This window comes from Sylvia atricapilla, chromosome 30 (assembly GCF_009819655.1).
Source record: "Sylvia atricapilla isolate bSylAtr1 chromosome 30, bSylAtr1.pri, whole genome shotgun sequence".
Taxonomy (NCBI): Eukaryota; Metazoa; Chordata; class Aves; order Passeriformes; family Sylviidae; genus Sylvia; species Sylvia atricapilla.
In genome coordinates, this window is record NC_089169.1 from 1,057,336 (window position 1) to 1,068,073 (window position 10,738).

The following is a 10,738-nucleotide window of genomic DNA, read 5'->3' on the forward strand; positions in this document are numbered from 1 at the left end:
GCACCCCGTGACCGGTCAGCTGATCGCCCGCCCCGCCCCACTGCGCCCCGCCCGCCCCGTGATACCGGCCCCTGGGCGGCGGCGACCACCTTTATTCGGTCTCTAGCGAGGGGCAGTGGCCGCGGGACCGGCCTCGCAGCGCGGCCCGGGCGCAGCCGGGCGGGGAGGAACGGGACCGGACGAGGCTGGACCGGAGACGGGCATCGCCAGCTCCGGGCACAGGGCAAGGGACAGGCATGGCAGTTCCGGGCTGCGGGCACGCTGGCACAGGAGGCCAGGGACCAGGCCAGCACAAGGGACTGATCGGGGACAGGCAAGGTCCTGGAGTACAGGCACGGCTGTCACAGGGGACAGAGGATCTAGCCAGCCGAAAGAACAAGGCAGAAGACAGGCACGGCCAGTGGAGGGGACAGGGCAGAGGATGGCACAAGGGACCGGGAATCAAGCCAGCATAGCCAGCCAAAGGGACAGCATGGCCAGGGCAGGGGACAGGCGTGGCTGCCCCAGGGCACAGGCACGGGCGGCACAGGGGACAGACACAGCCATGCCAGGGTACAGGCACGGCTGGCACAGGGGACAGGGCCAGTGTGTGGGTCAGGCACAGCCAGAACATGGGACAGGGCAGGGGACAGGCATGGCCATCCCAGGGAATAGGCACAGCTGGCACAAGGGACAAGGTAAGGGACAGGCATGTCCAGAACAAGGGATAGGGCAAGGAACGGGCATCACCAATCCCAGACAGGCAGGGAACAGGCACAGCCATCCCCCAGCAGACACCCCAGGGGACCAGCCCCTCACCCCAGCCCCCCTTGGGGAAGGGGCCCAGCCGAGCCCCCAGGGCAGCAGCACAGGGCCCGACCCCACCAGGGCAGCAGCAATGTCTGAGCAATGTCCAGGGCTGAGCCCAGAGCGGGGCTCCCTCTCCCCACGGGGCAGCAGAGGGTCCCTGCAGAGGCTGTCCCTCAGAGCACGCTCTCCTTGCACGCCCCGCTGAGGCTCCGCGGGCGGCTGCGCTCCAGCCGGCGCGTGGACAGGAGCCGGCGCAGCGACGACGTGGAGCTCAGGTCCCCGCAGCTCTGCAGGTGGATTCCTTCATGGGGCCGCTCTGCACCTGGCCAGGCACTCCAGGGAACCTGCAACCCATGGGGACAGGCTGCAGCCACAGGGATGGCAGCCCTGCCCATGACACCCTGCTGCGCTCAGCCCCCTGTGCTCAATCCTCTACGCTCCAGTGCAGCCAGGCGGCACATGGGGCAGGAGGGGAGAGGTGACAGGGATGGCAGAGGCGTGCATCACGCGCCCACACTGGCATTTGGGACAGGCTTGTTCTCGTCAAGGCCTCCCGGGCTGCGCAAGGACTCTGGTGTCCCGTAAAGCTGAGTCGCCGGGATGCCCCAGCAGCTTCCTCCTGGTGCAGTGACTCAGGGGCAAAGCCAAAGCCGTTGCAACAGGCAGGATTTTCCCACCCATGGCTCCAGTGGGGATCAAGGAAAAGGAGCTGCCCCCCAGGAAGGGCTGGGCAAGGACAGTGCTGCAGGAAGAACGCTCTGCCTGCAGCCAGGGTGCCAACACAATGGGGGTGTGGCAGGGGAATGGAAACCGTGGAAGGGCCGGGGTGGAGGTGCTGATGGGGACAGAAGGGAGGGAGAGCGTGGATGGAAGCTCTCTGGGAAGGAGGAGTTGCCCATTCCCTGTGGTTTCCAGAACCCACCTGTTTGTGCCCGTGGAAGCTGTGCCCAGACATCTCCGTGCCAGCTGCCAGGCTGCGCTTGGGTCTCTGCAGGAACCTGGCCACCAGCCCACGAGTGCCCCGGTAGCCCTTGAGGTCCCCCAGGGAGCAGGCGGTTGTCTTTGACAGCTGCTGTGGCACCTTCTTGCAGGATGGCAGCTTGTTCTTCCCCACTGAGCTGGCCCGGAGCAGTGGTGGGGAGTCACAGTGGGAACGGTGGAGCAGGCAGGCCTCAGAGCACAGCCCTGCAGAGTGAGCACAGACACAGGACACTGCTCCGACAGTCCTGTCCTCATTGTCAGACACGGGACACTGCTCTGATGGACCAGTCTTCATCATCAGACACAACACGCTGCTCTGGTGGATCCATGCCCACCAGCAGACCTGGGACACTGCTCTAGCACACCCAGGACACTGTTCTGATGGCCTGATGTCCTGTCACCACTGTCACACCCTAGGGCACCGCTCCCAGCAGACCTAAGCTCACAGGCCTGGGGTCCTGCTGTCTCCCATCCCCCATCAGCGGGGGTGTTCCCACCATTGGTCCCCATTGTCCCCGGCCCAGCAGGGTGAGCTCAACCCCCAGAGGGCCACAGACACCCTCCATGCCCCCTTTCTATCCCAGTACAGCACAGTGCCCTGACCTGTATCAGCGGAGGAGTCGGACACGGTTTCCTCCAGTGCTTTGGTATAAAGTACTTCCCTGAAATCTGCTGAGAGCAGAGAGAACCCTCAGGCCTCAGCAGCTGTGCAGACCCCAGGCAGCACAACCCTCCAGCATCCCCCTCCTCCCAGGCAAGCAGACCTCCCCTGCTCCCCCCATTCCTTCCCAGACTTGCTCTAATCCCATCTGGCCACGGAAAACACAGCCAAACCCTGTGGCACAGCCCGGCTGCATCGCACAGACGCTGCCACGCGCCCATCCCGTCCCGGCCGTCGTCGTCACCTACCAGCGTGGCCGGCCATCGGGACGCCGGGGTCACTGTGTGACCTCAGGAGCGGGCGCGGGGCCAGCCCCGGGGCCGGGGACGAGGGGCAGGAGGTCTCGCTGTTGCGCCGGGGCTGGCCAGGGCGCCCGGTGTCGGCGGGGCGGCCACCTCCGCGCCCCTGCGGTGAGGAGCCCTTGTCCTTGAGGCGCACCTCGGGGAAGCAGGGCCCGGCGCAGCGCGCCAACCCTGCCAGCCGGTTGCAGCTGTGGGTGACGGCTCCCCCCACCAAGATGCCGTCGTGGCCGGGCTCCGCGGTGGAGCAGGAGTAGGATCGCTCGCCCCGCACTCGGGGCTGGGGCGTCTCCTCGAAGGGGCCCTGCAAGCCCAGCGTGGGGCTGCGCGCGTGGTGGCTGCACTGCACGCAGTCCACGCTCAGGCAATAATCGGCGCGGCTGCGCTGGATGGAGCGGAACAGGACGTAGTCGACGGAGCGCATGGAGCCCTGCAGCTCCAGCAGGCACGAGTCCTCCGAGGGGCTGCTGTCCCCGGGGATGTCCATGATCTCAGACATGATCAGGGACCCGCTGTCCATGGATACTGCAAGGAGTGGGCGGGCACCACTGAAGAGCTGCCGGGAAGAGCCAGACCTGGAACAGCCCCGCTCCCGTCCCCTGTGCCGGGGGAACACTCACCTTCTCCGCTGAGCACAATGGAGGGGACGCGGTCGCAGGTGCAGGCGTGGGAGCCCTCTGTCAGCTGGGAGTCGAACAGGGTGGCCTGTGGGACAGCACACTCAGGGCGCAGCTGAGCAGGAGCCCACCCTGCCTGACCTCCCCTGCCCACAGCCCCGTGCCCCCACCTGGCTGTCTCCCCGCAGCCCCATCACAGTCTCGTATGACGGGGGGAAGTCGGTCGGGTAGAGGGGCACAGGGCTGTCCATGGAGCCGTTGTATGTGATGCTGCAGAGGCAAGAGCAGAAAAGCCACGCTGGGTGGGACAAGCCCAGCCTGCAGGCACATGGGCCCCCCACCCTACCAGCCTTGCACCCAGCTGGTACCTCTGTGCATCAGTCTCAGAGCTGCAGGTGTACTCAGGTGGGTAGTAGGGGGGCGGTGGCACTGGGGGCACAAACTCATCGAAGTCCATCATGCTCTGCAGAAAGGTGTCAGGTGGGGACGTGCATTCCAACGTCACAGAGCTCGAGCGCTGTGGGACCAGCTGCAGGGAGAGGGGAGAAGGGAGAGCTGAGACCTCCTGCCCAGAGATCAGCAAAGGATGTGCATCCTGGGCTTTAATCTACACCTGGCTGGGGCCAGGTCCTGCCCTGGCATCCCAGGGACCACCCCAGCCTGGGCCACTGGTCCCCAGCCCTGTCTACTCCTGGGCCAGAGCTGGGACTCACCACGTGGACGATGTCAAGGGAGAAGATCTGGATGCAGCACACGACAGCAGAGAGTGTGCAGATGATGGTGGAGAAGATGGTCAAACCACAGACACTGAAGAGGAGATCCTGGGGAGCAGTGGGGTGAGCTGCAGAGCTCGCAGAGCATGGCCGGGTGTGGCCGCTTCCCAGGGAGCCCTTGTATCCCCCTGGTCCTCCACCTTGAGTGCCACACGGATGCTCCGGCAGTTGGGGTTGGGGAACATGGTCAGCCTCTCGCTCTGCTGGCTGCAGGAAGCAGGCGGGGGCTCCGAGTGGGCCTGGCAGCAGACACACGTGTCGCTCTCCTGGGGACAAGAAACACTGTGAGGAAGCTCTGGATGCTGTGCTATCCCCTGAGAGCCACCAGCACATCCCAGCTCCACAGCTGGCCATGTCCCCAGAGCCCCACAGCCAGGGACGAGCCGTGCATGGAGGCCCAGGGCTGCTGGGGCTGCCCTCGCTCCGCCTCACCCTCTCACAGGCCTCCAGGGTCTTCACCAGCTGCGCGTTCTGGCACGACAGGATGGAGCCAGCGAGGCTCAGCATGACGCCCAGCACCGACAGTAGCGTGAAGAAGGCGATCTGCAGCGGGAGGAGAGGGGCTGCCGGCTGCGCAGGGCTGCGGAGCGGGGAGCCAGCGCACGCGGCTGCGCGCCCGGAGGCACGGGGGGTTGCTCGGCCTCCCCCATCCTGGTCTCCGCCGCCTGCGGATGGGTGTTCCCCCCGACACCTACCACCAGAGTGAGCGGCCGCTTCCAGGAGATGATGCCAACCAGCCCGGACAGTGCCAGCTGCAGAGCCCCGGGGTGAGCACAGGGAGAAGGTTCTGTTAGGCAGTGGGGCCCCTCGCAGCCCCTGCCCACAGGCAGAGCCCCCCGATCCCTGCAGGCCTGGAGCCAGCCCAGGAGCAGTGGGGCTGTAGGAGCAGCCCTGGCGCCACAAGATGGGAGAAACTGCTGATTCAGGGCCTGGGGACTGCGGGCTGCCCCTGGCTGGACAGCAAACCCAGGCCAAGATCCGTGCTGCAGGGTTATTACCGTGGGGGACCCCGGGTGCTGCCCTCACCTCAACACACAGCTGGCACAGCAGAGCCCCCAGCACCACCCGGTCCCTGCCCTGTCGTCTCTGTGGTGTCCCCACACCCCTCCCTGCCCGTGGCTGCATACCCCGGACGGTTCCCTGCAGCGCTCGGGGGTCCCCATCCCTCACAGAGTCACCCTGGGGGAGCCCGTGGGATCTTCCCACAATGCACCGCGGCAGCCACGGGCAGGGGGTGGGGGAGCAGCGGGGCTGCCCTCCCCTGGGACCGGCGGCGAGCTCGGCCCCCGGGGGACAGCGGAGCCCCCTCCCCGCGCTGCCCCGGCGCCACACTCACCGAGAAGCCGGCCCACGACGGGCAGGACTGACGGATTTTGGTAGAAGGAGTGATGGTAGCCGCCACCAAGCTGAAGGTGACGATGAGGACACCCAGGATGGCTTGCACGAGACCCAGGACCAGCAGGACCTGCAGCCAGGTGCGCTGGAGGCGGAGGTGGGTGAGGCTGCGGGAGCTGCGGCCGGTCAGCGAACGGCTGGAGTCGCTGGGGGAGGGCATGGCCGCGGCGGGCGGCGGCTCGGGGCCGGCCCCGGAGCCCCGGGATAGCCGGCGGCACCGCGCCAGGACCGCGGGGAGCAGGAGCAGCCGCTCTGCGGGAACGGGCCGGGCTCCACCTTTCGGCCTGCAGGAGGATGCTGACGGTAGCTCTTCACTGCCCCGGGCGGGGGGGGGGGGCTCGGGCAGCGCCCACGGCCACGCGGAGCCACGGCCGCCAGAAGCTCCGCGGAGAACAGAACCAGCCTCGCCGGTCCCTGCGCACCCCTAGAGGAGCCGGCCGGACACAGAGCGCGGCCCCGGGACCGCCGCCTCCTCCCTGGCTGTCGGTGGAGCGCCGGGCCCCCGCCGAGAGATCATCCCGCCCCGCGGGGTCCGAGAGCCGCCACCCGGGACGCGGCCCCCGGGGCAGCGCCAGCAGGCGGGAGCCGCGGTCCGAACCGGAGCATCCTCCGCAGGCGGCGGGCGCGGGGCCGGCTCCCGCTGCCGGGCCGGTACCGGCAGGGCCGGGCGGCTACCGGCGGCCCGTCCGCCCCGCTCCCCACAGCCCCGGCGCCGTGCGGAGCGGCGGGCGGGGACGCCGGGCCGGCGGAAGGCTGCGGCCGAGCATCGCCGCCGCCGCGCCCTCCGGGATGCCCGGGGCAGCAGCTGGAGGCGGGCGGCGGACCGCCGGGAGCTGCGGGGACGGTGCCACACGCTGGCGGCTGCTTGGCCGCGCCCGCCCCGGGGCCGCCCCTGTGCGGCACGACGGGAGCTGTAGTCCACCCGCACGGCCCCCGGGAGCTGCGACACACCGGCAGCAGCCCCGCCGCACCCTCCGGCCCAGGTCGGCGCACGGCGATGGCGAAGGGACAGAGTGAACCTTCATTTATTCCTTAAATAAACCGGGAGGCAGTCGGGGAACAGCACACACAGGGAGCAGCGAAGGAGGCGGGGACCCCCCAGAGGAGCCCTCGCCGCAGCGGGACAGGGAGAGCACCGGCCCCCACAGCTGAAGGCACAAAGCCTCTCGCCAGCCCCGGAGCTGCAGGAACAAACCGGGAGCATCCGAGAGGAGATGGGGTGAAGCAGAATGCATGAGACCTGTCCTGGGGATCCTCAGGGACATCGGGACAGGGGACAGAAGGCAGGTAAGGGGGACGCAGGGCTGCGCACAGAGACTGGCTCAGCCCCCGAGGAGGGTGAAGGCCCTGGCTGAAGGGTGCTGGGGGGAACAAGGGATCACAGTCCTCGAAGCAGGTGGGGAGGGGCACTGGAGGAGCTGTTCACCTCTCCCTGGAGGCAAGCGGGAGCCATGTAAACACCAGGGCTGCTCCTCAAAACCCAGCCTGGCTTTGGGGTCCACATGGGCTAAAGGCAGGATCCCCACAGGCAGCAGCTGCCTGAGCTCTGCCTGTCCCTGCCCTGCTCTCCTCATCCCTGGGCCTGGAGAGAGGGAGAGGATGGGGACAGGACAGGACAGAAGGACTAGACACCCTGGGGAAAGCACCAGGCCCATCCTCATCCCACTGGAGCAAGCCCCAGGAGGAAGAGGGGGGTGACATTCTTCGCAGAGCGTGGAGGTCCCTGGGCACACAGGGGCAGGCGACTCCCCACACCCCAGGGCACACGAGTGTCATCACCAGGTGGAGAAACAGGAGAGCACAAGGAAGGCAAGTGACCATTTCAGTCCCTGGAAGCAGCATTCCAGCCATCTGGAGGAGGCTCCTGCCCCCAGCAGCTGGTGCTGGAAGGGAGAGCGATGGCAGGCTTTGGGCTCGGCTGCAGCACTTCCCACCCTGCTCCCCCCAGTCTGCTGAGGGGACGGGACCAGCACAAACCAGAACAGCCTCTGTCCGTGAGGAAAGGGGGTTAAGAGCAGCAGACGAATTCAGGCACCAGCACTTCCAAGCTGGGATGAGGCAGCCTCTGACAGCCGATGCAGATGCACGGGGATCCAGTGAAAGTGCAACTCGGATTTCCTCTTCCTCAGGAAGAGCCCGTGTGTGCCGGGGAGGCAGGGCCGGGCGCCCGCACGGCTACGGCGCGCGGAAGGCGTTGGTGGCCGCGCCCGCGGCGGCGTTGGCCGCGGCCGTGCGCACGGCCTGGTTGGAGAACACCCCGGCCGCAAACTCCTCCTGAGCCTTCTGGAAGCTGGCGCCCGTCCGGCGGTACAGAGAGTGGATCTGGAGGGCAGGAGCAGGCTGGGGGTCAGGGCTGGGGCGCCAGGTCCCTCATGAACAGAGCTGAGACAGCCCAAAGCTCCTCCAAAGGAAGGGCTCTGGGCTACAGGTTTGGATCCTAACCCACCTTTTTCAGCATAATGATGCCCAAGACAGCCACTGCCGTGAAGGACAAGGACACCAGGATCATCATCACAGCCACGGCTGTGTTAGTCCGCAGTGCTATCAGGCTCAGGATCCAACCACTGCAAAACAAGAGGCTGTTGTTGCCCGCCGGTCCCCTCTTCCCCACCCGCCTCTCGCCTTTCCAGGGTCAGCACATGGCGCACCTGAATCCCCAGTTTGGGATGCCAATGGCCTGCAGCACGTACATCACGTTCTGGGCAAAGAAGACGAAGAAGAAGACAAAGAAGTTGAAGGAACTGTCACTCCTGGAAGGAAGAGATGGGCGAGGTTAGGCCACAGAAATCTCTCAAATCTTCCTTAAAGCAGGAGACACGGGGGGAACAGGGAGCTCAGGATGGAACCACCACATCCTGCAGAGCCAGAGGCCCCCAGGAGCTGGAGCAGGCGCACACGGCTCAGGGACACACCTGAAAGCTTTGTACATGGGCCGATACCAGCAGACAAAGGAACAAGGCGTGTAGAGCAGAGCCCAGAGGATGGAGAGGCCAAACCCAGAACCAGACGAGGGGTCCACGCAGAACCAGGCCAGCGAGGACAGGAAGTTCATGAAGAGAGCAATGGTGCTGGCTGAGGGAGAGGACAGCGCTCAGGAGCCTGAGGCAGGCTCCCCCAACCCCTAAGACCACCTCCTCATCCCAATTTCCCCAGAGCAGCGGCACAGGGCATTCATTCTTCCACCTTTTCCCAAGGTCTGCCCCGAGGTTCCCGTGGAGACTCACCCATCCAGAGGTAGTACATGGTGGTAACGGTCTTCTGGAAGTCAGCAGGGATCTCCACGGGGATGTCCTGGTAGAAGCAGGGCTTCACCGGGCAGAAGGACGGCAGCGGGGGCCAGTTGTTGAGCCTCGCTGTGGACAGAAGGGGGTGAGGAGGAGCGAGGAGGGGTCCGAGGGGGTCTCGTCCCTCCCCAGCCCCGCAGCCACTCACTCTGGGAACCGCCGAGGGCCGCGTTCTGCAGCTCCCGCTCCCTCCGGTCCAGCTCCTCGGCTTTCCGGTTGAGCTCCTCCTGCCGCTTCAGCAGCTCCGCCGTGGCGGCGGCCGCCGAGGCCTGCGGAGGGGACACAGACCCTGGGCTCCCTGCGGCTCCCGTGTCCCCCCGGCCCTCTCGGCCTGGCGGCGCTCCCCCCGTACCTGCGAACCGTAGGAGCCGTAGTTGCGGGGCTCGGTGGGACTCGCCTTCCGCGGCGGCTGCGCGGCCGCCGGTACCGGGGGCGGCGGCGCTACCGAAGGGGTCTGGAACGGCGGCGGTGGCTGCAGGGGAAGAGAAGACAGGTGAGTCTGCGCCGGCAGCGAGGAAGGCTCCGGTAACCCGGGAAGAAGCTCCGGTGCACGGGCAGGCCCCGGTCTGCGGGGAGGCCCCGGCGCTCACCGCATCGCTCTCGAAGGGGTTGTAGCCGTCCAGCACAGCGCCGGGCCGAGCCTGCAGCACCGCGGGGTCCTGGAAGGGGTTGTCCGGGAGCACCGCGGGGCCGCCGCGCTGGGCCATGGCCGGAGCGGGAGCGCGCTCTACCCGCGGGACCGGCGCCGCCGCCGCCGCCAGGCCCCGCCCCTCCCCGCCGCTGATTGGCCCTGTTGGGCCGTGACGTCATCGGGGAGACCCCGCCGCTGGGGGCCGCTGCGCACGCGCCGGGCGGGGCGCGCACGTGACGTGGCCACGTGTCCCCGGGGTCACGTGCGGCGCATCCGTCCGCGCCCCGCCCCCGGCCGCTTCTCCTTCGGGTCCCCGCGACACTGACACCGGGACCGGGCCCAGCGACCCCCGGTTCCCCCACGGCTCCGCGTCCCCAACCAGCGGCTCCCCCTGCGTGTCCCCCCGAGACCCCACCTCCGAGCCCCGGTCCGCCTCCCTGCTGTAGCGGGCGGTCCCGGTGTCGTTCGCCTCCTGCCCGCGCATCCCCCCGCAGGCGTTAGCCAGGGGGTCGCGGAGGCCACTCCAGCAGCTGTCACCAAGCCGGCCCGACAGCCAGCCTCGAGGCGCGACGGACACTTGGGGAATTTCTCTTGTGTCTCCTGGACCAGTTATTTATAGGAATCTCTAAATCTCTCCACTCCAGCTGCCCGTGGACTGCACATTTGACCCCCTCCGGAACAGGAATTCCTCAGCATCCCGGGATCAGGACACGCACCTGCCCCTGCCCTGTCCCCTCCCAGCTCCCAGTGCTCAGCAGACTGCTAAAAAAACTCTTTAGCCTCTGACCAGACTGAGAGTGACACATGAATCCCACAGGTGAGCTCCCACCTCAACCCAAACCTGGAGCTGCTCCTGCCAGAGGTAGAAGCTATGGACTTGGGTTTTGGACACCAGCATGAGTTTGTTATTTTCTTGAAGTCTAAGACAGACCACAGCTATGACTCAGTCAATTCAATTCTCCAAGGCTCAGTGTAGAGCTGGGCACTCAGGCAGTGGGACAGGATCTGCCCCTGCTGTCTCAGGAGGCAGGTGAGGGCTCCCAGCCCAAGCTCAGTGAGTTGGGATCACAAGCCCATGGAGAGCCCTCAGTGTCAGCCAAGACTCCCCACTCTCCAGGTGAAACTGGATGTTTCCTTTCCCTTCTGCCCGGTGACAGCCTGCCAGGGCCAGCACAGCCTGGCACAGCCTGATGGTGCCACAGCAGAGGGTTAAGCAGTATGTATGTCACCCACACCCCAGTGAGACTCTCCCCCCTGCCATCAGCTGTGACACAGCCCAACAATGCCCAGAGAACAGCCCAAACCAAG

The 10,738-nt window shown here is 66.9% G+C and overlaps 2 protein-coding genes across 5 annotated transcripts; both read right to left on the reverse strand.

Moving 5' to 3' along the window:
* Positions 1 to 41: 41 nt before the first annotated feature.
* ENTREP3 (endosomal transmembrane epsin interactor 3) lies at positions 42 to 6,425 on the reverse strand. 3 transcript variants are annotated; one of them, XM_066337783.1, is made up of 12 exons: positions 5,457 to 6,425; positions 4,816 to 4,872; positions 4,553 to 4,663; positions 4,261 to 4,386; positions 4,061 to 4,168; positions 3,716 to 3,876; positions 3,518 to 3,617; positions 3,351 to 3,435; positions 2,680 to 3,255; positions 2,374 to 2,442; positions 1,712 to 1,974; positions 42 to 1,133 (listed from the first exon to the last, which is right to left on the reverse strand). In XM_066337783.1, exons 1-12 carry the CDS (start codon positions 5,673 to 5,675, stop codon positions 963 to 965), a joined length of 2,046 nt encoding a protein of 681 aa, XP_066193880.1. In that variant the 5' UTR covers positions 5,676 to 6,425; the 3' UTR covers positions 42 to 962. The 3 variants fall into 3 exon arrangements, with proteins under 3 accessions (XP_066193880.1, XP_066193878.1, XP_066193879.1); XM_066337781.1 differs by lacking the exon at positions 5,457 to 6,425 and having other exon boundaries at positions 4,553 to 5,330; XM_066337782.1 differs by lacking the exon at positions 5,457 to 6,425 and having other exon boundaries at positions 2,374 to 2,439; positions 4,553 to 5,329.
* Positions 6,426 to 6,524: 99 nt separating this feature from the next.
* On the reverse strand, positions 6,525 to 9,627 carry SCAMP3 (secretory carrier membrane protein 3). Of its 2 annotated transcripts, XM_066337790.1 has the most exons (8): positions 9,390 to 9,590; positions 9,152 to 9,271; positions 8,948 to 9,068; positions 8,740 to 8,868; positions 8,428 to 8,587; positions 8,164 to 8,265; positions 7,962 to 8,079; positions 6,525 to 7,837 (listed from the first exon to the last, which is right to left on the reverse strand). In XM_066337790.1, the coding sequence occupies exons 1-8, from the start codon at positions 9,504 to 9,506 to the stop codon at positions 7,691 to 7,693; spliced, it is 1,014 nt and encodes a 337-aa protein (XP_066193887.1). In that variant the 5' UTR covers positions 9,507 to 9,590; the 3' UTR covers positions 6,525 to 7,690. The 2 variants fall into 2 exon arrangements, with proteins under 2 accessions (XP_066193887.1, XP_066193886.1); XM_066337789.1 differs by having other exon boundaries at positions 8,948 to 9,271; positions 9,390 to 9,627.
* Between the last annotated feature and the right edge of the window lie 1,111 nt (positions 9,628 to 10,738).

Bases quoted from the DNA above. Each gene is read 5' to 3' on its own strand.
- ENTREP3 (XM_066337781.1), bottom strand. From the start codon at position 5,245: ATGCAGCCACGGGCAGGGAGGGGTGTGGGGACACCACAGAGACGACAG. The intron at 4,169-4,260 runs GTGGAGGACCAG...ACTGCTCCCCAG, and splicing joins GCATCCGTGTGGCACTCAAG to GATCTCCTCTTCAGTGTCTG. The intron at 1,134-1,711 runs GTGGGTTCTGGA...CATGGGTTGCAG, and splicing joins GCTTCCACGGGCACAAACAG to GTTCCCTGGAGTGCCTGGCC.
- SCAMP3 (XM_066337789.1), bottom strand. From the start codon at position 9,609: ATGACGTCACGGCCCAACAGGGCCAATCAGCGGCGGGGAGGGGCGGGG. The intron at 9,272-9,389 runs GTGAGCGCCGGG...CTTCCCCTGCAG, and splicing joins ACCCCTTCGAGAGCGATGCG to CCACCGCCGCCGTTCCAGAC. The intron at 7,838-7,961 runs GTGGGTTAGGAT...CCTGCCCTCCAG, and splicing joins GCATCATTATGCTGAAAAAG to ATCCACTCTCTGTACCGCCG.